Raw genomic sequence first — 24,346 nt, 5'->3', positions numbered from 1 at the left:
ACAAAGAAGAGGAGAGCTCCATCATCCACCCCACCAGGTTTCTGGAATGAAGACTTGGAAACACCGGGGCGGGGTGGGGGTGGGGGTGATGGGGGGGGTGTCTAGAAACAGGGGCGGGGCATTCCTCCCAGGAATAGAAGGCGGAGCCAAGTGCTCTGAGCCCCGCCCCATCCCCGTTGCCCCGGGAAACCCCGGGTTGTAACAATAACCGGCTGACGCGCTTCGGGGAGGGATCCAGCCGAGTCCGTGGGCGGGACAGCCCTGCTGCGGACCAATGAGAGCGCTCGGGCCTCGCTCCCGCGCCCCCTCCCCCAGCTCAAAGTAGGGGGCGGGGTCGCATCCGCCGCTCCTCCCCTGCTCCGTAGGCGGCGCTGTTGCGTGCTGGGGCTGCGGCAGGGTCGCCCTCGGCCGGGAGCCCCGCCCCCCCGCCTCCAGCCCGCGGGCGGGGCACCCGGCCGGCCGAGGATTCCACGGCCGCGGGCGGGCACGCCCCGCCCTCTCCCGCGCCGGGCCCGCCCCCTCCCCGTCCCCCGCCCATCCGAGGTGCAGCCGGCGCTGAGCGCGGCAGGCGCGGGAGCTGGCGCTGGAGCCGGAGCGGCGGCGGCGGCGGCGGCATTCACGGGGCGGCGGCGGCGCGGGCTCCGGCACGGGCTCGGGCTCCGGCATGGTGCAATCCGGCCCCGTCCCGGGAGAGCAGGGCCCGCGTGCGGGGCCGGCGCCGGGGGAGCGGCGGCAAAGACGGTGGCGGTGGTGGCTGCAGGCGCAGGCAGGCGGCAGGTGCTAGAAGCGGGGCTGGGCGAGGTGTGTGCCCGCTGGGCTCCGGGGCCGCCGCTCCCTCACTGCCCCCATCTCTCCCTCCCTTCGGGCTTCCCAGCGCGTCCAGCCCCCTGTCTCCGCGACCCGGCCCATGGCGCCCCGCGGTTGAGCCGGCGCCGCCAGGGACCCCTCCCGCGGGCCTCCCCGGGGCGCGCAAATCCCAGAGCCGCCCGCCCACCATCCGAGGAGTCCCCCTCCCCTCCTCGCCCGAGCCGGGCGGGACCATGGCTGCGAAGCTGCGAGCGCATCAGGTGGACGTGGACCCGGACTTCGCGCCGCAGAGCCGGCCGCGCTCGTGTACCTGGCCCCTGCCGCAGCCAGACTTGGTCGGCGACGAGGACGGAGCGCTGGGTTCAGGGGTGGCCGAGGGCGCTGAGGACTGCGGGCCGGAGCGCCGAGCCACGGCCCCGCCGATGGCCCCAGCGCCGCCGCTGGGCGCGGAGGTCGGACCGCTGCGGAAAGCGAAGAGCTCCCGGCGGAACGCGTGGGGGAACCTGTCCTACGCCGACCTCATCACCAAAGCCATCGAGAGCGCCCCGGACAAGCGGCTCACGCTCTCGCAGATCTACGACTGGATGGTCCGTTACGTGCCCTACTTCAAGGATAAAGGCGACAGCAACAGCTCGGCCGGCTGGAAGGTGGGGGCGTCCGGCAGGGGAGGGGGTCTGGAGTCGTCGGCTGGGGCTTCCAGGGGCTGCTAGATGCGTCTGGGCTCCTGGCGGGCGGTCTAGAGGGAGGCCCTGGGGCACCCCCAGGAGTCACAGAGTGTGTGCCCAGGGCGTGGGGCCGGCCGGCAGACAGGCGGGGGCGTGCTGGGAGCAGCTGTGTGCATGCTCTGGATGCGAGGTGGGAGGTCTGGTGGGGTGACAAGGGACTGCCACTTTGAGGCACTCTCGAGGGACACCCTCACCCCATCCTTGGGGGCATAGCAGAAGAACCTATTCTCGGGCCTCAGACATTGGGGACCCCCCTCTTAACCCCACGAGTTTGCTTTGTGTTACTCTTGTTTTACCCTCTCCACCAGGGCACCCTCCTTGAAGAGCTGAAATAATGACTTGAGGCCAGTGGCTGCTTTCCTCCCAAATCTTTCCCACTGCCCTCCCTGGAGCTGGCCCCAGGGTGAGGAATGCGACCCTAGGCCCACAGTTCTTTCTGTGGTGCCAGGAGTTCACTCTAGGGCACCAGCCAGCCTAGGGTGGGGAACTGGTCAGGTGACCTGAGATCTGAGTTCTCCATGGGGCAGCTGCTGCCCCCCTTGCCTGGATCAGCGTGGTGGGCTGGTGATGATCCCTGCTGGTGTGAGGGCAAGGTACTGAGACCTGGGGATCTGTCCATGACCACCCCAGGCTGTCTTCCACTTCCCTGGCTTTCTGAGCCCAGATGCACTTGGGGGAGGGGGAGAGGGGAGGGGCACCCCAGGGAGGCCTCAGTACCAACCAATGGAAAGGGGGGAGCCATCTTGGGCGACGACAGGGTCTTGACGGGATTGTGGCCTCCAGACCCTCCCCTGGCCAACTTGTTGGGGCAGGGGGATAGTCAATGCCTTTGAGGGCGAGGAGACTGGGGTGGGGTGGGGGTCGGGCCATGCCTAGGGCCTGTGAGCTGTGAGACTCCCTGTGGGAGAGGGGAGTCTCTATGAGGGAGGCATGCCTGAATGGAGGGAAGGGGCTCTGGCTGGTGGTGCCTATAGGCAGGGTCAGAGGAAGGAGGTGTGCTGGGGGAGGCGGGGAGGCTTGCGGACATGGACAGCTCAAGATGCCCAGGGGCTGCACTGTAGGGGCCACGGTGCTCTGCCCCGGGAGCCCATGGCTCTCAGGCTTTTCGCTGGCAGCTTCTCTGTCTGTCTGTGGCCACTACTGGGTGGGGACACAGGCTGGAGGGGCGCACATGAGTCTCCTTCTCCATCCTCTCTCCGGTCCCCTTGGGCTCAGCCCCCTCCGGAACACTTGTTCCTCCTAAATGGGTCCTGCCCTTGTGCTTTGCTCCCTCCTCCCTCGCATGTACTGTCCCACCCTTCACTTCTCCCTGTAGATAGTCCCTGTCCTCAAGGGCACAGAGTTCAGATGCCTCTTCCAGGAAGCCTTCCCTAACCCTTTTTAGCTAGCTCAGGACTCCCTCTTCTCTGGCCCTCTCCCTACCTGTCATAGGTCTTAGTCTTTTGTGTCCTGTCTCATTTCCCTTCCCCACCCGCTTTGGAAGACAGTGGCAGTGTCAGAACAATCTCTGTACCCACGGCACCGAGCATAGAGCCTGGCACTGGGAACTACCAGTGCATGTCTGATAAAAGAGTGAAGAAATACGTGGATAGTGAAGAGGGTGCTGAGGCCAGGGAGGGTACTATGGGCCAGAATAAGCCAGGAGGGCTTCCTGCAGGAGGCAGAGCTCCAGCTGGGCTTGATGGGTGAGGGATGATGGGGAAGATGGCAAGAGGGAACATGAGGCTTGAAGCTGGGAGAGAACTGCAGTTCACTGAGGGTCTCAGGGCCAAGCCCCATGCCAGGCACCTTCAGGCATCTCTGCCAGGTGTCTCCTTTAATGCTCTCTGCACTCCCTGAGGTGGGTTTTACTGTCACTACTTATAGGGCTGGGCACTGAGGCAGGGAGTGGAGGAGTGAGCTGCCCAAGGTCACACAGTCAGTAGATGGGAAAACTGGATTCCAGTCCAGATGTGTCTCCCTCCAGGGACCCAGAGCCTCTGGAATAGTGTCCTGCTGGCACTGGATGTGGGAGGGGGACACTGACAGCTTTCAAACAGGGGCAGATCTAAATCCTAGACTGTGATTGGGAAGGTACTTGGAGATAATTTAGTCCCATGAGTTCATTTCTCAGACTGTGAGACTGAGGCCCTGGAAGGGAATGGGACTCTTCTCAGGTCATCAGTGAGCGGCAGGCCCTGGATGATGGCCCAGGCCTCCCGCCTGCCCATTGGATGCAGTTTCCACTGCACCACGCTGCTGGGGACACACTGGTTCTCCCTGCGCCTGGGCTCAGGAATGCTTGTCCTGGGCTAGGGCATTGGTGAGGGAGCCTCAGCCTTGGGCTCCTGACCTAGGCCCTGGCAGAGACCCCCAAGGCACTGGAGGAGGGCTGTTCAGAGAGGCCCCTGGCCTTTCCCATCTCATCCCCTCAGTGGCTGTCTTCCTTCTACCCCACCCCCCATCCAGCTCCCCAGGGAGCCTCCTTCCCCTCTCATTCCTGTCCCTCCTAATGCCTGTTCCCCCATTCCCAGTCAGCCCCTCCAGGGCCCTGGTGGCAGGCCGTTCCCAACTCCCAGCCACCCTCCGGTTAGCAGAGCCTGTGGTACACCGCAGGTGCCAGGGCTGGGGCCAGGGACCCCATTGTTCCTTCCTCCCTCCCCTCCCCCACGTAAGTGTTGCACTTGAGTCCCTGGAGTGTACCGAACCCTGTGTTAGATGGAGTGGGGGGACCGAAGGGGAAGGCGTTGCACCTGCTTTCAGGATGCATCAGGGCTCAGCCAGTTCCACACGCAAGCCCTCTGTCTTGCAGGCAGGACTGGGGGCCGGGGAGTGGGGGTGGGAGTAGGGGTGTGGGGAGAGTGGGGCAGGTCCCCTGGGGAGCCAGGCAAGCCCTCACAGAGAAGATGGCACTTGATCTGGTCTGTCTTCTCTGGGTGGGTGGGGGGGTAGAATTGGGGAGAAAGTCTTCCAAGGGATATTGACTGCGTACGCAAAGGCAAGGAGGTGGAATCGCATATGTTGGGTTTGGGAGACTGTTGGGTGTGCCAGGCTGGAACCAAGGGCTCCTAGGCAGGGCTAGGAGCGTGGGATGGCAGGGCTGTGGCGTAGGAAAGGCCGAGTGAGGGCCCTGTGCTTGGCCTTTGCTCTGTGGTCCCACCTGTGATGTGGGAAGATAGTTCAGAGGTGTTGCAGAGAGGAATTGGAGGAGGCAAGATCAACAGCAGGCCTAAGGCACCCAACAGGCTGAAGCCCGAAGAGAGTCTTGGCTTAGTGCTGGGAGCACCACCAGAGAGGCTGGTAGTGTTGCCGTCAGGGCAGAGGGTCTCCAGGCCTGGGACGAGGGCTTGGACAGGAGTCTCCCTCCCTCTCCAGTGTCCCAAAAGTGTGGATATCCCACATCCAGGTAGAGCCTCCTACTTCCTCTCAGACACTCTAGCCCCACCTGCCTCCTCCGGGAAGCCTTCCAGGCTGCTCTGCGTCCTGGTGCTCCTTCCACTTAGCGCCCTTGGAGTTATTCCGCCTGCTTTTGTATTTCCAGGCTGCCAGCTCCCCTGGGAGCTCCCAGGCCAGGCCTGGGTGCCTCCCATTCCTGTCCACGGGACTGGTGGGGGAGGAGCCCAGTGGATGGGGATTTCCCTTCTTCCTCAGTGCCTGGAGCAGCTTGGCTGTTGTGGGGGGGGATCAGGAGGGGGGGGTGTCCCCCCCCATCCGGCCCAGGCGGGCCAGTAGGTCCTAGGTGGGGTGGGGGCTAGAGGGGAGGGACTGATCTGAGAGGCCGGGAGGAGGGTCCTGCTACAGCCCGACTGAGCGGTGGTTGTGCGTGCAGGGGCTCCCCCTTCTCTCCTCCCCCCAGCCCGTTCCAGCAGGGCTCCCTCCTTCTTCTTTGTCCTCCGGGGATCCCCAGCCCCGAGGGCTGGTGGAGGTGCGGGAAGAGGCGGTGTGAGCCCGGGTTGGGGGGTGTCCTCACCCCCCGCGCTGCACGAGCGGGGGGCTGGCAGCTGCCCGCCTCCTGGGCACAAGCCCGTGCCAGCCGCTCCTGGCACAGTTGCTGGCACGCCCGGCAGACTCCCACGGCCACCTGCTCACACCCACCCACGAGCGCTGGCGCGCGGCGGGCCCTTCCGGCTTCCCGGGCCTCCCGGCGCCCCTCCCTCGCCACCGCGCCCCTCCCCCCCCAGTCCTCTGCTCCCCGAAGGCCCCACACTCTGCCCGCCGCGTGGCCCCGCCGGCGGCCCCCTCCCTAGAAACTTGGGGAGCTTGGGAGGCAGGGCCGCCGGGAGGCCCCTGGGGTGGCTGCGCCTCTGCGGGGAGAAGGGGGTGACCTGGAGGCAGACAGACAGACCGACAGACAGGGTGAGGGCCCCGCCTGCCACCTGGCGCCGCTCCAGCGGGACGATGGCGGGCAGCGCCGTGCCAGGCGGTAATTGCAGACAGACTAATTTAAAGAGATGAGACGGTTATTTTTAACTCCTGTTAAGGTAATGAACGGCGCTTGGGGGGGGAGGTGTGTGCGGGTTCGAAAGTTCAGCGCCCCCCAGCCGCCACTTTCTGCAGTTTGGGGCTCCCCTCTCTGCACGCCCTGAGGACCCAGCTCAGGACTGAGTGGAGTGGAGGGGCTCTGCCAGAGAGGGGGAAGGGCTCAGAGCGCCGGGCAGCAGGCGCCCACCACCCAAGCCCACATCCCCTCAAATCCTGTCCTCCATCCTTCCAGGTGGGTGTTAGCATCCCGGTTTCCCAGGTGGTGAAGTGACTTGTCTTAGGGTCACATCCCTAAGAAGTGGCAGACCTGGGAACTGAACCCCGTCCTGTCCCCCAAACTCAAGCATTTCCTCCTGTGCCATTGGGACTGGAGAGGAGGGATTTGGAAAGGGTGCAGGCTTGTTTCTTGCAGCCCACCTTCTCCCATCTTTGAGTGGCAGCTGGTGGTGGCCACTCCGTGGGGTCCTGGGGGCTATGGAAGCCCGTCTCTCTATGTCTTGTGAAGGGTGAGGGTGTGGTCGCGGGCTGCGTGTGTGGATGTGAGCCTCTGGGATATGAGTGCACCAGCTATAGCAGGGGGAGCCCCCTCCTCACCTCACTGTCTCCCTTAACTTGTGGCTGACTCCTCAGCACCCCTTTCCTATTTGCAGCCTGTGGCCTGCCTCCCAACTTGGGAGTGGGTACCTGAGAAACAGGTACACATTGGTGCCCACTCCTTCCACACCCGAGTCTGACTTTGGATCTCCAAGAGAGGTGGAGCCCATCACCCGCTTCCAAGCCTCCTTCCCAGGTCAATCCCTTTCTCACACACTCCCAGGGACCTGCAGCCCGCAAGCTCTGGGACTGCCCATTCTGTTGCTAGACAAGACCTTCAAGTTGTTAGGTCTTCCTTCCTTCTCCCTGGCAATGACCCATCTCTCTGGAGCATCACTCAGGGTGTCCTAGTTCAGCCCTTTGGGGTCTGTTGGAGCTGTGGAGTCGGGAGTTGGTGAGTGGTGGGCAGAGCACCTGTAGGGGACCCTGATCTAGCGTGTGTGAGCTGGAGCAAAGCTCTCTCCCCTTCTGGTCCGCAGTGCTCTCATCTGTGTCCAAAGGGCCTTAACTCACTCAGTCTGTGGCCCTTTCGGGGCTGTGACTGACAAACCCTCTGGTTCTAGGAGCCATGAGGGGTTAGTTGGGACTGAGAGCATAGAGTACCTAATGGGACTTATCATGGGTGGAAGAACGTGAGTACAGGTGTGGATGGACTCAAACTGGGAACTCCTGCTTGGGGCTGCCTACCCTGCCCCTGGCAGTACCCAGGTGGCAGACAAACTCAGGGCACAGTGAAGGGAGTGCTCCTGGCAGTCCCAGCTGGCTACCAGAGCAGGCAGATGGGGGGAGCAGGGTGTTAGGTGGGCATTAGCAGAGGCTCTGGGGCCCTGGTAGGGCGCTCAGGGGGACAGCTGGATCTGGAGCGCCCCCCTTCCTCCTGGCATCCTGGTTACCATGGAAACCAACTCCTGTTTGGGAGGGTTTGGCTGTCTGCTGCCTCTCCCCACCCCCCAACCCATATGTGGAGGTGGGAGGGGGGCCAGGTGGCGTGTGGGGGATGGGCCTCCCACACCCTCCCCACCCCCCCCCCCCCCCCCCCCCCGGGCCTCCCTCTTTGCAGAGAAGCCTTTCTGGTCTCTAAGAGGGATGCCTCTTTGGGGAAGGGGAACGAGAATTCAGGGGATTAACGCCTGGATGCTAGGCAGTCAGTTGGGCACTTCACATAAATCCTCTCATATCATCCTCCCTGCGTCCTGCCAGGTATGTGTTAATAGCCCCATTTTGCAGTTGAGGAAATGGAGGCTCAGAAAGATGAAGTCACTTGGCCAAGGTAGCATAGCTGAGACGAGGCTGAGCCTAGATTTAGATGCAGACCTGTTTCCTCCATGTTTCGCCATCTTCCAATGCCAGTGTAGTATCAGCCCACACCCCAGCCAGCCCTCCTGCCCCAGGGCTCACTCATGCTAGCTCCAGAGCCCTCCAGGGCTCCTCAGTTCCCCTGGGAGCCAACCAAGCCCAAACTGCTCTGTTTGGACCCCTGGGCCCTCTGCTGGCCTTGTCCAGGCCCTGCCCTCCCTCCCACTTTCCCTGCTGCCTCTGATCCCAGGCAACCTTCACACTGCCATCTTTATACCTGACACTGGAGTTCTCAACCCAAACCACTGCCATTGTTACATGTTCACCAAGGCTGCTATCGACTCTCATGGATTGAACCCTGGGGACACCCCTCAGAAACTAGGCGGGTGCTTGGGTAGTTTGAACAAAATCCTACCTCCCAGGTGATTCTGGAACCCAGTGTGTCTTTCTGAGAATCTGCCTTAAATCCTTAGTTGTTGGCAGAGCTGGCTGATTATCAGAGTCGCCTGGAAGCTTTTAGGTAGTGCAATCTGCAGCCCCGTCTCAGTTCCTCTGTATCAGACTGTCAGTGGGTGGGCTTTGGAATCTGTATTTTAACAGGTCTGTCTGATGACGGGTCGGATTCTGAACCGATGCCTTAGATGGTAGCTTCCTCTGCTTCTGCTTGTGGAATCTTAGTTCCCCAACCAGGGACTGAACCCGCAACCCCTGCAGTGGAAGCATGGACTCTTAACCACTGGACCTCCAGGGAAGTCCCCCTCCCGTCTTCCGCTCCCAGGGTGGACCACCTTCTTCTCTAAACAGGCTGCCCAGATTGAGCCCACATCTCTCCTCCTCACTCTTTTTCTGGTCCTCCAGGGAACTGAGCCCCATGCAGTCAGCTCCAAGGGACTGAAACACCACAATACATTTGCCCGCCCTCCGTGTCTGATGCGCTCTGCCACTGAGAGCCTTTGGCTGCCGGAGGGAGGGGAAACGTCATGTACTCAGCAGGCCCCTGGCGCTGGCCCACAGGGAAGTGGAAAGTCGCAGCCCCTGCTCTCTGCTAGCCCCCTGTCTGATGGGGGGGGCGAGACCATGTGTACAGCGCGGTGCCGGTCTTACAGGATCCAGTCCTGGGGCTGCAGCGTGCCACTCCAGGCCTTGGCTACCTGGCCCCAGTCAACCTGTACGGCCACATCACTCACCCCAGTGGTCTTCTGACCCTTGCCTCAGCCACACAGAACTCTTCCAGCTCAGGATGGAACAACCACATGCCATGTGAGGTGTGCTTCCGTTTAATTTTCACCGCAAACCGTGAAGCTGGTACTGCTACTATCCCCAGTTTGCAGGTGAGGAAAGTGAGGCTGAGAGAAACAGAGTGGCTCTCACAGTATCCCACTGGAAGGGACAGAAATGAAACTCCCCTGGGCTACTCCTCCCTAACTGAGTGTTCTGGCCAGGCCAGTCCAGGCTGGCCGCTACCCCCCTGCCCCCCAGCCCTAGCACTGTCTCTCTGATTTCCCTTAGAGCTTGGCCCTGGGGCTTCCAGCCTCGGGAGTGGCTCTGGGATCCCTGGTACCCTTTCTCAAATCCAGAGCTCCCAGAGGGAGGGAGCTGACATTGTCCGCCCCCCTCCATCTGCAGGCCCCAGGGCTGATGGCTGCTTCCTCTACTCACTTTAATCCAGGCCTACACCCACTGGGCACCCAGTGTGCAGCACTGCTCAGAGGAACCGGACTGGCTCCCCGCCCTCGAAATGCCTGCAGGTCCAGCTGGGGAGATAAGACGAGGATAAAAACTACCCAGGGTCATGATGGAGGGCCAGATAATGAGCTATGGGAATTTGGAGGTGAGGGGGGAGAACCAGGCAAAGGAGTCAAACCCTCAGGACTCTTTAGGAGCCCCACAGGGTCTGGCTGTGTTAACCGGAGCCCAGCAGGACTTGAGGCTGGGGAAGCAAGCAGGGGCTGGATGGCAAATGGCCTTGAATGCCACACCAAGGAGCTGGCACTCCAAGCTGTGGGGGATGAGGAATGCCATGGGCAGAAAGGATGGTATGGAGGGTTGGGGTGGGGGGAGAGACTGGCTCAGGTGCCCAATGTGGGCCCAATACTGGGGTCCAGGGGAGAAGGTGAGCCTGAGAGAGGGTGGAGGCCCCAAGATTCCAAGATGCCTGAGGTGCCAAGCAGCACCCTTTGGTGCCTTGAGGATCTCAGAGGTAAGACAGAGTGGTGTGGGTAGGAGTCTGGAGGCAAGCAGGGAGGAGCAGTCCTAGTTCTGCCACTTACCCTCTGTGTGGCCTTGGGCAACCTAGCTTCAGTTTCCCCCTCTGCAAAGTGGGATAATAATAAGACTTATGTCCAAGATTTGTTGTGAGAATTGCATGTAAGGAGAGTTACATGTAAAGTCCCCAGTGACATCTTAGCAAATACCATTATTGGTATTCATTGCTCTGGGGAAGGAAAGGAGATACCTCCACATGTGCTGTGTAGGGTAGGGGTCCTGGGCCCTGGCCCCTGAGAGACACTGACTTGTGTATGTGTTTGGGGTCAGGGGTAGGATTTCTTCTTCTAGTCCCTCCCGTTCTGTCCCTGGGGTGTCAGAAGATCAGGACGTCCAAGCTTCATCCTGCCCTTAGGTCCAACCACTGCTCTCTAGCCTACAGAGCCTTCCCCATGGCCTTGGGAAGCAAGCAGGCAGGTTTTAGGCACTGTGTTTTTACAGACGAGGCCAGTGATTTACTCAAGGTCACCCTCGAATCCGGGGCTGCCTGCCCCTGGACGCTGGCTCCTCTTTGCCCACTGGCGGGCTTTGTGACCTTGGGCATGCTCCTTCCCTCTCTGGCCCTCAGTCTCATCTCGGGATCCGAGTTCACCTCCCCCAACACTCTGGGAAGTTGTGATGCCTCCTCCACCCCTCCAGTCCCCTCCGCCTGTCCTCGGCTGGCCTTGCCTTCTTTTGTAACCTGAGCTGGGGCCGTGGGGGAAGGGGCTTGCCCTCAGCCAGAGGCACCTGTCAGCCGAGCAGCTCTGAGTGGATGGAGGCCCGCCCCCCCCAGCCCCTAGGGGGTCACCTGCTCCTGGCTCGGCAGGGCTGGTGCTGGGGCAGGCAGTGCTCAGCACACCCAGCCCTGGCCTCTGGCCTCTGCCCCCAGAGCTTACCCTGAGCACTTGTTCATTTTTCAGCGGACATTCGTGCTCCAACATGCCCTGCAAGGGCCTCCCGGGCTCCAAGAGGAAGACAGATGGCAGATGAGGGCTGGTGCCCCGGTCTGGGTGGGCTGCCCCGAGCTCCTGGAGCCCCTTGGCATGGGGACAGAGGGCCAAGGGCGGCCCCTGGGGACGAGGGCAGTGTCTATGCGGGTGGCCATGCCCCTGGGAGAGCAGATGGTCCTCTTGGCACCATGCCCACTCTTCCCCCCCTCTTCCCCTCCCCCCCCAGGAGCCAGCCTGTAGGGCTGGGGCACAGCTGCTGAGCCCTCCCCAGAGCCAGGCCCGGGGCAGGACTGGGTGAGGTCACCGCAGCTGCTCCCAGGGCCGGGGGCAGGGGTGTTGGATGTGCTGCCGGCAGAGGGAGGGAGGAGGCTCCGATGAGGAGAGGCTGGGAGAGGCCTGAATGGCCTGGCATTTAGGGATCCCCTTTAGTCCTGGAAGAGGGAGGGAAGAGTCTGTGGAGAGGTTGCTGAGCCAGTGTGGACAGCTCCTGGCACCCCCTCCCCAGGGGAGCTTCTGTCTGGCCTAGGCTCCTCCCTAGAGGCCTCTCAGGGTAGGAGGAAGAGCAAGGGCCCTGGGTGTGAATTCCTGCCTCAACACTTACCCACCTGGGCAGGTCAGTTGTCTCGTGAAGCCTCAGTTTCTCATCTGTAAAGTCAGGATAATAAACCAGCTCAGAGGTTTGTTACAGATACTCAGTAAGATTTTAATTGTTGAGTGCCAGCACAGTGCACCGAATGCTCAGCAAATGGTAGTTTCTTTCCTTTCTCACTTTGCTGAAGTCTCCTGAGAAGCCAGGGGAGAAGTAGGGAGGTGGCAGAGGCAGCAGGAACCGGAGGGGAAACCGGGAGGGAGGAGGCAAGGCCTGGAGCTCCGGCCTGAGGTCTTGTTGAACAGAAACGACACAGAGTTGCCCGGCCTGAGTGGTTCATGGCTGCTGAGAGTTCCAACCTATGTGTTGACTTGCTGTGAGCCAAGGACTGCCCCACAGAATTCAAGTGGGGAGGCAGACTCACCTAGAGTTATACTCCAGCGTGCAGGTAGATTTTTGCAGTGGCACTGAAGGGAGGAGCAGCTATCTTTGGGGCTTGCAGAGCGGGCTAGGAAAATGCTGCACAGCTAGCCCTGATGGAGCGGCAGGAACCACTTGAGCAGAGAGCGAGGGAAGGGCACAGGGAACAGAGTGTGTGAAGGCATGGAGGTGTGAGACATCCAGGGTGGCTGGAGTCCCAGATGGGTTTAAGGGAATGGAGGTAATGAAGCTGGAGAGCACCAGAGGGCCCTTGAATGTCAGTCTGGAGTTGGACGCAAGCGCTGGTGGCATGAGGAGCCATGGGCTTTTGAGTAGGGGCGAGCTGGGACTTCTGCTGCTGATCTGTGTACTGTCCAGGCTGGGTGTGTGGGTTCTGTTGTCTCTGCGGGGGCAGGGGTGGGGGACGCCAGGGCCCGTCCCTTGACCTCACGCCTTGCTTTGGACATTTGGTTCCTCCTGGCCCCTGGCTGCTCACTTCTGTTCCACTGCTGACCCCAAGCCCATTCACCTGTCAACACCTGTGGCTCTGATGCCCCCACCTGCCCTTCTACCCGTCCTTCACTACACACCCTAGTACCAAGGGTTTGCATGTGGCCTCAGGGCCCTGAGGTCATCCAGGTCACCCCTTCTGCCAGGAATGCTGTCTGGACTGAGTACTCCAGGCAGCAGAGCCAGTGACCCTCTCCCCCCCACCCCCCGCCCCGGCGCTGGCCACCCTCCCCCAGAGTCTGTTGCTCTCTCTGAGTCAGGTGTGTTCCTGGGCCAGAGCGGGTGGGGTGTTGTACGACAGCTGTGCCTGGGGCTGAGACAGGGAGTCAGGAAGACTCTTGACATGTGGGATCTCATCCAGTTCCCAGCCACGCTCCCTCCCCCACGGACGTTGCAATAGTTACCCTCTTTTACGGGGGAGGCCCAAGGTCACATGGATGAAGTTGGGATTCCAACTCTAGCCCTTAACCCTTCTTTATGCAGGAAAGGAGGGAAGGAAGCGGGGAGAAAGGAAATGGGAGTCATGGAGGGGATCAGAGCACTCATGCACCCCAGAGGTGATCTCTGCTCAGGAAGGCACTAGAGGGTGGAGCTGGATCACCATCCCCACTGGATAGTTGGGGTCAGCTTCCTGAGGCAGGGGCCGGGCTGAACCTTGGACAGCGATAGAACCTGGAGAGGAATCCATACCTGGTTTTGGATGCAAGACCCAGGACTGAACTGGGAGGGTCCTGGAATCCCCTTGGTGCCAGAGGCCAGGAGGTAGCAATAGCATGGGGCTTGTGGGTGGGGAGCACAAGACTTGAGTCTCCTGTCTCTGATGAAAGCCAGGAAGATTGGGCTTGAGAACCAGGGCAGGGATGGCCTCTGAGGTGGGCAGCAGGGCAGTGTTCCCCGCCCCATTGGCGGTGTGGGTAGGAAGAGCCTTAGCTTTGGAATCCAACAGCCCCGAGACCCAGACCTGGCTCCATCACTTCGCAGCTTCATGGCCTCAGGAGTCATTTAACCCACCTGAGCCTCAGTTCTCCCCCCCACCCCACTTTGTAAAATAGCATTACCTACTCACGGTTTGCATGGTTTTTAGGATTCAAAGAAGAAACGTATCTAGAGACTCTAGCTTAGGTCTGGCACATCGTAGGTGGTGCCCTTCTCCTGCCTCGGTATTTGAGCACGGGCCAGTGGTGTGCGAGAGCTGGCTTGCACTGGCTCGTGAGAGCTGATCATGCACACTTCTTCCCAGTTCTGCACTCAATGACATCATGCTGCCAGCTTAAAATTGGCTACGATGGGAGTATCCATGCCACAGAAATCAGCAAACGCTACAAATCGAATCAGGTGGGTTTTTTCCCTGTTGGAGAGCTGAAGGAAATCCATCCCGTGGGCCCTCTTTAGCTCTAGAGGGGACCAAATGGGAGGTGGGGCAATGGTCGAGGGCTGGCTGGGCCAAGCAACCTAGAACTCAAAGTCCATGGGCTCTTTAGGGCCTGGGGAGATTGGATATAGTCATCGTGCCATGCAGCCCTCTCTAGGCAGGGGACAGCAAATGGTGGGACCCTTCTTCTCTCTCCAAACTCCCCCTCTTTGCCCCTACTTTTCAGCCCTGAGATCTGGTGGGTTCTGGCTGGAGAAGTAAGATTGGATGAGCTTGAGCTATCAGGGAATGAAACTATGCTGGGAGGAGAAATGAGGTTGTGCTGGAAGATAAACGAGGTGTACTGTCAGGGAGTGAGGTGGTACTTGGAGGCAAGGTGAGGCTGCATTATGAGATAAATGAGGTTGTACTATCAGGGGATGAAGTGTACTTGTAGAAGAGATGGTGTCCCGCTGGATCAGTCGGGTTGCACCATCAGAGAACGCAGCCACACCACAGGAGGAAGGAGAGCCTCCGACTTGGAGGATAAATGAGGGTGTCCTGCTGGATAAATGAGGGGGCCCGTCAGGTGAATGGAGTGCTGTTAGCGAATGAGGTTGTACTTGCTGGATAAATGGGACTGGTGTGCTGGATAAATGGGGTTGTGCTGTCAGATGAATGCATTACCGCTCGTGGGCGAAGGGTGTCCTGGGAATAGATGAGGGTGTCCTCTTGGATAGATGAGGTGCCACTACCAAATGGCTCAGGCCCTGTCCACGAGGGAGGCACCGTCAGCAAGGGCGAGGTTATTCTGTTCCCACGGGGGCTGCTGCAGCGTCTTCTGGCCCACGTGGTCCAGGCTGTGAGAGAGCTTGGCCACAGCAAGCCTTGGGTTCCCCAAGTCTATCTGGGGAGCAGGAGCGAGCAGGTGGGGCTTGGGGTGGGCAGCCGCCTTGTTCACCCTGGGAGCCCTTCTTCCCCTTGCACAGAAGCCCCTCCTCCTCTCTGCGCTTCCTTCTGTGGCTCTGACCGCTCCTGCCTTTCTCCGCCCCATGCTTGCCTCCCATTCCGTCCTGTATTCCCCTCTCTCAGCCCAGTTTGGAGAAGCCCCTATCGTGTGCCAGCCACTCTGACAGTCTCATTAATTCTCCCTGCCATACAATGTTCCCCCCCTTTTCTGTCTCTCCTTCATTCAGCAAAAATTTATGAAATGCCTAGCGTATACCAAACACATGGGGTCCGGTTACAAGAAAAAAAGTGGGGACAAAAATCCCTCATGGAACTTATTTTCTAATATAAGGGAAACCAGACAATAAATAATAAACACAATATAAAGAAATTATATGGTACTTTAGAAAGTGCTAATTGCTTTAGAAAAATTCAGAGCAGGCTAAGGGGGCCAAGAAATGGCAAGGCAGAGAAGCACTTGTTAAGAAAGTGGGCGGGATGGGGCTTCTCACATAGGTGACATCTGAACAGAGACTTGAAGGAGATGAGAGATGGATGTGAGTATCTGGGTGAACAGTGTTGCCCCTGCGACCGAGGCCCCAAGGTGGGATGGTGCCCAGCAGGTTCCTGGCAGCAGGACAGGGTCAGGGCAGGAGCCTGGGAGGTCATGGAAGGGCTTGTGGGCTACGGCAAGGCCTTTGTTCTTTACTCTGAGTGAGATAGGGGCATCAGAGTGCTCTGGGCAGGACTGGATGTGGTCCACGTTATTTACAGGATCCCTCCAGCTGCTGCCTGGAGGGAAACAGGGTGCAAGCAGGTAGCTGTTTGAGGAAATGGAGGTTCAAAGCATCTTTTGCTCCATTGTTTGTGGGTGTTGAAGCCAAGACTGGAATCCCGTGCTCTTTGTCCTGTACCAGCCTCTTCTCCCTGGTGCCTGAGGCCCCAGGGGGCTGGCCTCTCGCCCAGGTTCTGAGGGAGAGTAGGATGGGCATGGGATGTAACCTACTGTCCCTTCCCTCTGCCCCTTGATGGTCTCTGAGGCACTGAGTCAGGGAGGTCCCATCTCCCCTGGGAACCTGCCCCAGGCCTGCATGGAGGTGTGGGAGGTGTGAGGCCCCAGAAGCCGGGCCCAGCTTGCGCACCAGGGGAACCGGGGCATGCCGGGGCCGTAGCTGTGGTGGCGGGTTGCTAGGTGACTCTGAGAGGGAGCCCTGGTTACTGCTGCCTGGTAGAGGCGTCTCCCTCACCTCCTCCGTGGCCTCTGGCCTCCCAGGAGGCCTTGTGGGCGAGATGTGATCGGCGCTTGCCACTGGATCTTGGCCGGGAGCTCTGATGGGTACCAGGTGGCTGGGACCTGAGTAGCCAGAATGGGCTGCAGGGCCTGGCCTTGCCTCCTGGGGCACAGCCCTGGTGCACACCTGGTGAAGAGCCTGGCTCAGCAGTCCAAGGCCTAGGTCCTCGCCCGGCTCTGGGCCACCTCCTTGGGTGACCCTGGGCAAGGCACGGCACCTTTCTAGGCCTCAACTGCCCCATCCATCTGGCCTGCAGAATCCCTCCCCAAGGGCCTCGTTTTCAGTGAGAGTGCCAAGGGAGGGTGCCGAGCAGACAGGGCTCCAGGTACCCCTGCCCCACCTCCGATGGCCTGAGTGTTGAACACTCAAGTTTTGCATTAGATTCCATTCACTAAAAAGGTTCCACTACTTTAAAAAAAAACAAAAGTTTGAAAACCTCTGGACTGAATGATTCCAAGAACTTTTTATTGTCAGACTGAAAAGGTGCCTAGAATCCAGTGGCCCATCTCATCAATTTATGGGGAGGGAAACAGGCCCAGAGAGGAGGAGGGACTGGCCCCAGGTCAGGCTTGCCGGGGAAGGAGGGCCACCAAGCTGGGGGTCAGGAGGCCTGGGCTCGAATCCCTGGGTGAACTGGGGCAAGTCCTTTTTTCTCTCTGGGTCCGACCAGCTGTGGTTTTGGGCTGGGGCTCAGGGGTACCTGGCTGGGCAGGGAACAGAGCGGGGAAGGATGCAGACCTTCATAGGCCTGGAACATGTGTTCTTGGTGGTAATCTAAAACATTTTTATTGATATTCAGAAAATTTGGAAGTATTATGGAGTACAGTGCAAGATTCCTTTGAATTCTACAAAGGAAGCACAAGACTTGTAGGAATTTTGACCTTGTAACATGCCCCCAGCTTCCCATACTGCCAGCTTCTAGGGTTGGTTACGTCATGGAAATTTTCAGAAGAAATGGAGGACTGGTTTCCTAAGATTCTTTGGAAGTTCTCTGACTTGTTCTCTCTGCCGTGGTGGAACGTGAGGTCCTTTAGACTCAGAACGAGACTAACCTGAAATCAATGCCTGGCTCTGCCACTTAAACTGTGTGATCTTTTCAACTTACTTAACCTCTCTGAGCCTCACTCGCCTCATCTTGAATAGGGCTCACAATCCCTGCGTGGTATGGAGACTGATAGAATGTATTCTATCAGTACTTCCAGTACTCAGGGCTGACCTGGCAGGTACTCAGGAGGTGCCCGTACTTGGCGGTGTCCTTCCTCCTCCCCCCCACCCCCAAGCACTCAGAACCGGGCTGGCACATGGTGACACTGATAAGGAGGTGTAGCCTGACTGACCTCCAGCTGGAGAAGCTGGGAGGTGGAGCCTCTGGTAAGGCAGATAATCCCCCAGGGGAGGAGAACTGAGGCCCCCCCCCCAACCAACACAGGTGTTGGGAAGGGGCTGGGGAGCCAGGTGCAGGGGTGGGAGCAGGAGAGGGGCTTTCTACTCCAGGGGGCACCACTCCCTGGGGGTCCAGCTCCCCTCCTCTCAGGGCCCCAGGAGAAGCCAGGCAGGACTATGCTGGGACGGGCCTTGAAGCCCTAGCTGTTATCTCCCAAGACCAGAACGTGCTAGAGATAGGGAGCCTGGGGCCCTGAAGAGTCAGGTGAGTACGTGGAACTGGGGGTGAGGGGTGGGAGGGTGCCCTGGGAAGCAGGGAGTACCCCTCCTTCTGGAGACAGGCGGGAAGGAGGCAGGAGGGAGAGCCCTCGCGGATCAGAGGTTCTGGAGCTGGGCGGATGAGAGCAGGTCCGTATGCCGGGCAGATCTGGAGTGGTACCTGGCATTGCCGCCTGTGGGACCGAGGGCAAGTTACATCATGCCTCTGGCCTCCATTCCCTGGTACATGAGATGGGGTAATGCCAGCTCCCCAAAGTTGTTCGGGCCCAGCGCAGTTACACTCAGGGCCTGATACTAAGGATTGTAGAGACAGAGCGGGTCTATGGAGTGATCTAAGAAGTGAGGTCTTCTGGCCAGAGTGAGGGATTTAACCAGCATTTATGGGCACCTGGTGTGTTCACCAAACACCCACACACGTTATCTCAGGTAATGATCTAACAGCCTTCTGAGGTGGTTACTGGATGTCGCCCATTTTTTTCAGAGGAGCTCACTGAGGCATGGGCTCCTAGAGATTGAGTCAATAGCCATGGTCCCATAGCTAGGTGGCTGAAAAGAGCCAGGCATCCTGCCCAGCCCTGCAGATACCCAAACCCCTGCTGTTTCCACAGCAGAACCTGAGCCAGGAGGTCCAGGCCACCAGCAGGGAGGCCTCAGAGGTGGGGCATGGTAGGCCCTGCAGAAGTTCTACTCCTCCAGGTTCTTGTGGGGAGCCAGGTCAGTGGAGCTGTGGACTCCCCAGCCTTCCTCTGTCCCCAGGACAGGCCTGGCAAACGCAGGCAGTGATATGGGGCCCAACAGAAATTTAGAAGAGGATATGTGTAGGTGTGCCTAAGGTGAAGCCCAGGGAAGGACCAGGGGCAGCCGAAGGGCTCTGTGGCCTTGGGCAAGCCACTTCACCTCTCTGAGCCTCGGTCTTCTTGTCTGTAAATGGGCCTGATGCCATGTGCTTTGTGGAGATTTTGTGAAGGTTCCACCAGGAAGGGGCTTTGAGGGCAGAGCTACTCTGCATCAGGTGGGTGGGGAGGGGAGGGGAGGGAGGGCTGCAGCCCAGAGGGGACCTGGGCTGACCTGAAGGTGGGCAGTGAGCAGAGGCGGGGTCTGGGGTCTTCATGGCCAGTGGATGTGCTTTGAGGGGCTTGCTGGGATCCAAGGCCTCTGTGGAGTTCACAGAAGCTCAGAGAAGTTGGGGGAAAGTCTGGGCCTCTACCCACCTTGGGGACACCCAGCCTATTCTGCTTTCCCTGGTCAGGCCCTCCCAGCAAAGGGTTAACAGTCTTCTCTACCTGCAGTTGCATTTTAAAGACACGAAATTAAAGCAGGTAATTTATTCTCCCCACACACGAAAGAGCAATTAGTTCTAAACAGGGCTTAATCAGTCACCGCGAGATGGATTTCTGGAGCCCTGGGTTTTCGGGCTCCTGGCGCCATGCCAGGCTGGCAGGGTGGTGGGGAGCGGACAAATGAGCCGCAGCGGCATGAGCCCTTACATAATCTGCTAGGGGGCCCTGGCAGCCTGGCTAGCCCCGGGCGGGGCTTGGCTGAGTTGGGGGTGGGGGGGTGTCTTTGCTCCCCTGCTGCAGGTCCCTTAGCAGTTGCCTCCCTGGAAAGGCTAGACCCAAAGCTCTGGCCTCACCCTACAGACAGTGCCTGTGTGGGGCAGGGGAGCGGGAAGGATGGGGCGGGTCTGGGGTAGAGGATGGATAGTCTGAGTTTGTCCGACCTGGTACTTACACCTGTTCCCCCCTTCTTCCCTTTACCCTTTCGTCTTCCCTATTTCCTCCCCCTCCGCCTTTTGGCTCCTCTCCCGTTCTCTTATACTCTCACTTCTCTATTTTCTCCCACTCCTCTTCCCATCAATTACCCCCTCACTTCCCACTCCCCCACCCCTATCCTTGTCTCTGGCCACAGAACTCCATCCGGCACAACCTGTCTCTGCACACCCGGTTCATCCGCGTGCAGAACGAGGGCACAGGCAAGAGCTCCTGGTGGATGCTGAACCCTGAGGGCGGAAAGACGGGCAAGACCCCGCGGCGCAGGGCCGTGTCCATGGACAACGGGGCCAAGTTCCTGCGCATTAAGGGCAAGGCCAGCAAGAAGAAGCAGCTGCAGGCACCGGAGCGAAGCCCCGACGACAGTCCCCAGGGCGCGCCAGCCCCGGGACCCGTGCCTGCCGCGGCCAAGTGGGCCACGAGCCCGGCCTCGCACGCCAGCGACGACTACGAGGCGTGGGCCGACTTCCGCGGCGGCGGGAGACCCCTGCTCGGGGAAGCGGCCGAACTGGAGGACGACGAGGCCCTGGAGGCCCTGGCGCCGTCGTCGCCGCTCATGTACCCGAGCCCGGCGAGCGCGTTGTCGCCCGCGCTGGGTGCGCGCTGCCCGGGGGAGCTGACCCGCCTGGCCGAGCTCGGGGGCCCGCTGGGCCTGCACGGCGGCGGCGGGGCGGGGCTGCCCGAGGCGCTGCTGGACGGCTCGCAGGATGCCTACGGGCCGCGGGCCCGCGCCGGGACGCCCGCCTACTTCGGCGGCTGCAAGGGCGGTGCCTACGGCGGGGGCGGGGGCTTCGGGCCGCCGGCGCTGGGCGCGCTGCGCCGCCTGCCCATGCAGACCATCCAGGAGAACAAGCAGGCCAGCTTTACGCCGGCCGCCGCGCCCTACCGCCCGGGGGCGCTGCCCGCGCTGCTGCCGCCACCGCCACCCGCGCCCAGGGCCGGCCCGGTGCTGGGCGCGCCCGGGGAGCTGGCACTGGCGGGCGCGGCCACCGCCTACCCGGGCAAGGGGGTGGCCCCGTACGCGCCGCCGGCGCCCTCGCGCAGTGCCTTAGCCCACCCCATCAGCCTTATGACGCTGCCCGGCGAGGCGGGCGCGGCGGGAGTGGCGCCGCCGGGCCACGCGGCCGTCTTCGGGGGCCCCCCCGGCGGCCTCCTGCTGGACGCGCTGCCGGGGCCGTACGCGGCCGCCGCCGCAGGGCCGCTGGGTGCCGCGCCCGACCGCTTCCCGGCCGACCTGGACCTCGACATGTTCAGCGGGAGCCTCGAGTGCGACGTCGAGTCCATCATCCTCAACGACTTCATGGACAGCGACGAAATGGACTTCAACTTCGACTCGGCCCTGCCGCCGCCGCCGCCCGGCCTGGCTGGGGCCCCGCCCCCCAACCAGAGCTGGGTGCCGGGCTGAGGGCCGCCTCCCGCGCCCTCGGTGCCCTGCCCCGCCCCCCCCCAGGGGCCTCTGTCTTCCCATCCTGATCCCCGGGTCCCCACTCCCATTCCCGCTCCACGGAGGGGATCCAGGAGGCAGCCCTATCCCAGCTAGAGACATCCCTCGGAAGCTGACCGCTGAGGGAAGTGGTAGGGAGGGGCTGGGGCACCCTGCCATTCTTGCCCAGACTCCTGAGACCCGCTCCCCCTACTCCCAAGGGCGGGAAGCCTGGGAGTGGAGGTTGGATTCCGGGCTGGGTGGGAGTAGGGAGGAATGAGGTGGGCCGTGCTAGTCTGGGAAGCCAACCGGGAGGCGGGGCGGGGTGGGGGGGCGTCTCCGAATCTTCAGTTTCCTTTGCGGGGCCCCCGCGTGACGAATCGCCCACCCCAAAGTCGAATCTGATTCCCAATTGACACGTTCCCACTGGTTTTAGCCTCACCCACCCCAAGCCAGGAACCCCTACCGGAAACACACTCACACCTACCTATTGGCTGTTCACCTTGAGCTGTCCTCCGGCCCTAAACCACTCTCCGACCTCCAGCCCCACAGTTCAGCCCCGCCCACCCTCCAGCCCCACAGTTCAGCCCCGCCCACCCATCCTTGCCCGCCTCAGTTTCTCCCCTCCCAGGTGGAAGTACCTCTCCCTTTCCGCCCGTCCCCATACCCCAGTACTGGTCTCAGCCTCCCCAGTGGGCCTCAGCTCCGGATCCACCCCCGCAACCCGACACCCCTTTCTCCGTGCCAGTCCTTGCTCCTCTCTCCCATATTTATAAGTGTCCGGTCGGGGCGGTCTGTGGGCGCGGCGTCCCCGGCGCATATCGTAGGCAGTGTACCGTGGCCGTGCCGTCAGCGTGTGCGTGTGCGTGTGTGCCGTGTCGAGGCCGTGTAGAGTGCATTGTACAGCATATTTTCATGAATAAAATTGTTTTAAATATTTCTCGCGCCTTGGGCTAGTAGGGGGAGCTGCGGAGGACGAGGATAATTGGTAGGGATCATGGAGGCGGGGGTCCCCGTGCCCGAGCCCATTGTGGCTTTGTGTCTGAGTCTGTGTCAGCATTCACTGATGTCTGTCTGCTCAACGCACTGGTTAAGCGCCTACTGAGTTTTGGATGCTGGAGATGTGCCTGTGTGGAGCTCTGCACCTGTTTCTGTGAACATGTGCATGCAGGAAGTTTCTGGCCTGGGGATATTCTGTCCTGAATAAGCTTCAGAGTTGGGAGAGAAGGCACAGATATTAACTGAGAACGTGTTCATGCCAGGTCCTGTATTAGGTATAATTTTTGTTCCCGTTGTACAGATGAGAAAACGGTCAGAGAGGGAAAATGGCTTAGGAAGGCAGGCAGCGATGGTGGAAAGGAGGCCTTTGAAGGCACACAGACTTCTGTTTGAATTTATTCCCTGCTTTTTCCAGCTGTGTGACCTTGGGCAAGTTTTCAGCCTCCACCTTGCTTTCCTGGTCTAGACCACAGGCTAGTACACCTATTGCATGGGTTTCTTGTGAGCAGTAAATGAGAAAACGTATGTAAACTGGCAGCACAGGTCCTGCAACCATTCATTCATCCATGGAAAATTTAGTGAGCACCTGCTATGTGCCAGGTCTTATACCAAGCACTGGGGCTACCATGGAGAGCAACAGAGGCACAACCTCTGCTCTCAAGGAATTTTGAGGCTCGAGGGGGACAGAGATGAGTAAATGGGCGATTTTAGATCAGAGATGTAAAGAATGGAGGAAGCAGGGGGCTGTTGTGGGAATGAATGAGACAGCTGCACCCATCCTGGGCTTGAGGAGTCAGGGAAGGGGCCCGGAGGGGGTGCTGTCTCAGCTGAGCCTTGAAGGATGAGTTGGCATTGGGAAGGGAAGGGATTCAGACAGAGGGAATGGCATGATCAGAGATCCAGAGTCAAGAGATCATTTGGGTTCCAGAACAAAAAGCAATTTAGCATGGCCAAAGCTCAGAGGTGGAAAGATGAACAATGATGGGGAGGCAAGTGGGCCAGAAGGGGCAACAATGGGAGAGGGTCAGTGGCCAAGCCAGAGATGCTGATGGTGACTCAAACCAGGAGGGACAGGGGAGGGAAGTGAGGCTGGAGGGGGAAGGATGGTTCACATGTATTTTGGCTGTAGAGTCACTGAGACGTGGTTGTGAATTGGATATGGGGAATGAGGATCAAATGATGCCTGATTCTGGTTGGGCACTTGGGCAGACAAGGCCATTCACTGAGATGGGGAACTTCAAGGCAGGAGGAGCCCTGGGGAAGATGGTGCGCTCAGCCTCAGACAAGCTCAATTTGAGTTATGCCTTATGGGACCCCTTGAGATTTGGAAGGGATGTTTGGGAGCATATGTACTGTGTGAATGGCATTCCCTGGCATTGGGCAACATGGTAGCCCAGAGATGTCCAGCTGGATAATGGGGTCAGAAGCCCAGGAAGGTGTCTGAGCTGGAGAAGGGAGGTCAGAGAAGTTAAGAGTACGGAGGTTGTCATGGAGGTGTCGGGAGTGGCTTGGCGGGTGGTGCAGAGTGGGACGAACAGGCGACCCAGGTCTGCTCAGAGGAACACCTTAGAGCACCTTGGCACAGGAAGAGAAATGCACTGGCTGAGTAGAAGCAGTGTAGGGACGGGAGGAAGACCAGGACACTGTGGGCTCCTAGGGTTTGTGAAAAGGGCCTGGTCCTAGAAAGGAGTGCCCAACAGTCTTCTTAGAGCCTCACTTTCTTGGTCTGAAAGATGGGGCAGTAGCACCAGTCTCAGATTTGTTTTGAGGAGCAAATAAAATTGGAATTATTCTCTGAGGTCACTCTCCTGGCGAGGGGCAGAGCTGGGGTTCCTGCCCGAATGTGTACCTCCAATGCCCAGGCTGCCCACCTCTGGGGAGGTGGCTGTGAGCAGAGGAACAAAGGAGATCAGAGCCAGCAGGACCTGTACTGGTTCTGGACTCAGTTGGCGGAGGGTGGCGAGACCTCCCTGCGGGGTGTGGTAGGTGTCCTCGCCGGGTGGTGAGCACAGAGATGAGCTCTCCCTTGGGAGTGATGCCCCAGCCCCACCCCACAGTCAGACTCAGGGCCAGCCCAGCTGGGTCTGGGCTCCATCTGGGCTGCAAAGCTGCCCCCACCCTAGGCTGATGGAGGGTGGGCTGCTGTTGTGTGTGCGTGCGTGTGTGCGCACATGCTGGGGGGGGGCAGGCGGAGTGACGGTTGGGGTCTCCTTGTCTGAGTGTACGCATGCCTGAGCATTTGTGTGTGTGTGTGTGTGTGTGTGTGTGTGTGTGTGGTGGGAATGACAGAGTTTGCATCTCCA

General features: G+C 60.1%; 1 protein-coding gene across 2 annotated transcripts; it reads left to right on the top strand.

Moving 5' to 3' along the window:
- The first annotated feature begins 603 nt into the window (after positions 1–603).
- Positions 604–24,100, top strand: FOXO6 (forkhead box O6). 2 transcript variants are annotated; one of them, XM_022575423.2, is made up of 2 exons: positions 604–1,454; positions 19,761–24,100. In XM_022575423.2, the coding sequence occupies exons 1-2, from the start codon at positions 1,041–1,043 to the stop codon at positions 21,024–21,026; spliced, it is 1,680 nt and encodes a 559-aa protein (XP_022431131.1). In that variant the 5' UTR covers positions 604–1,040; the 3' UTR covers positions 21,027–24,100. The 2 variants fall into 2 exon arrangements, with proteins under 2 accessions (XP_022431131.1, XP_089751228.1); XM_089895102.1 differs by lacking the exon at positions 604–1,454 and adding an exon at positions 12,826–13,934.
- Positions 24,101–24,346: the final 246 nt, after the last annotated feature.

The sequence above is a fragment of the Delphinapterus leucas genome, chromosome 1 (genome assembly GCF_059928025.1).
Source record: "Delphinapterus leucas isolate spDelLeu-1000000601 "Yukka" chromosome 1, BTC_Dleu_Yukka2, whole genome shotgun sequence".
Taxonomy (NCBI): Eukaryota; Metazoa; Chordata; class Mammalia; order Artiodactyla; family Monodontidae; genus Delphinapterus; species Delphinapterus leucas.
Note: the sequence above shows the minus strand (reverse complement) of the source record. Positions and strands in the feature narration are given on the sequence as shown.

What these genes read in the sequence shown, in the direction of transcription:
- FOXO6 (XM_022575423.2), top strand. Translation starts at nt 1,041, where the DNA reads ATGGCTGCGAAGCTGCGAGCGCATCAGGTGGACGTGGACCCGGACTTC. An exon ending in ACAGCTCGGCCGGCTGGAAG is followed by an intron (nt 1,455 to 19,760) that starts GTGGGGGCGTCC and finishes CTCTGGCCACAG; the next exon opens with AACTCCATCCGGCACAACCT.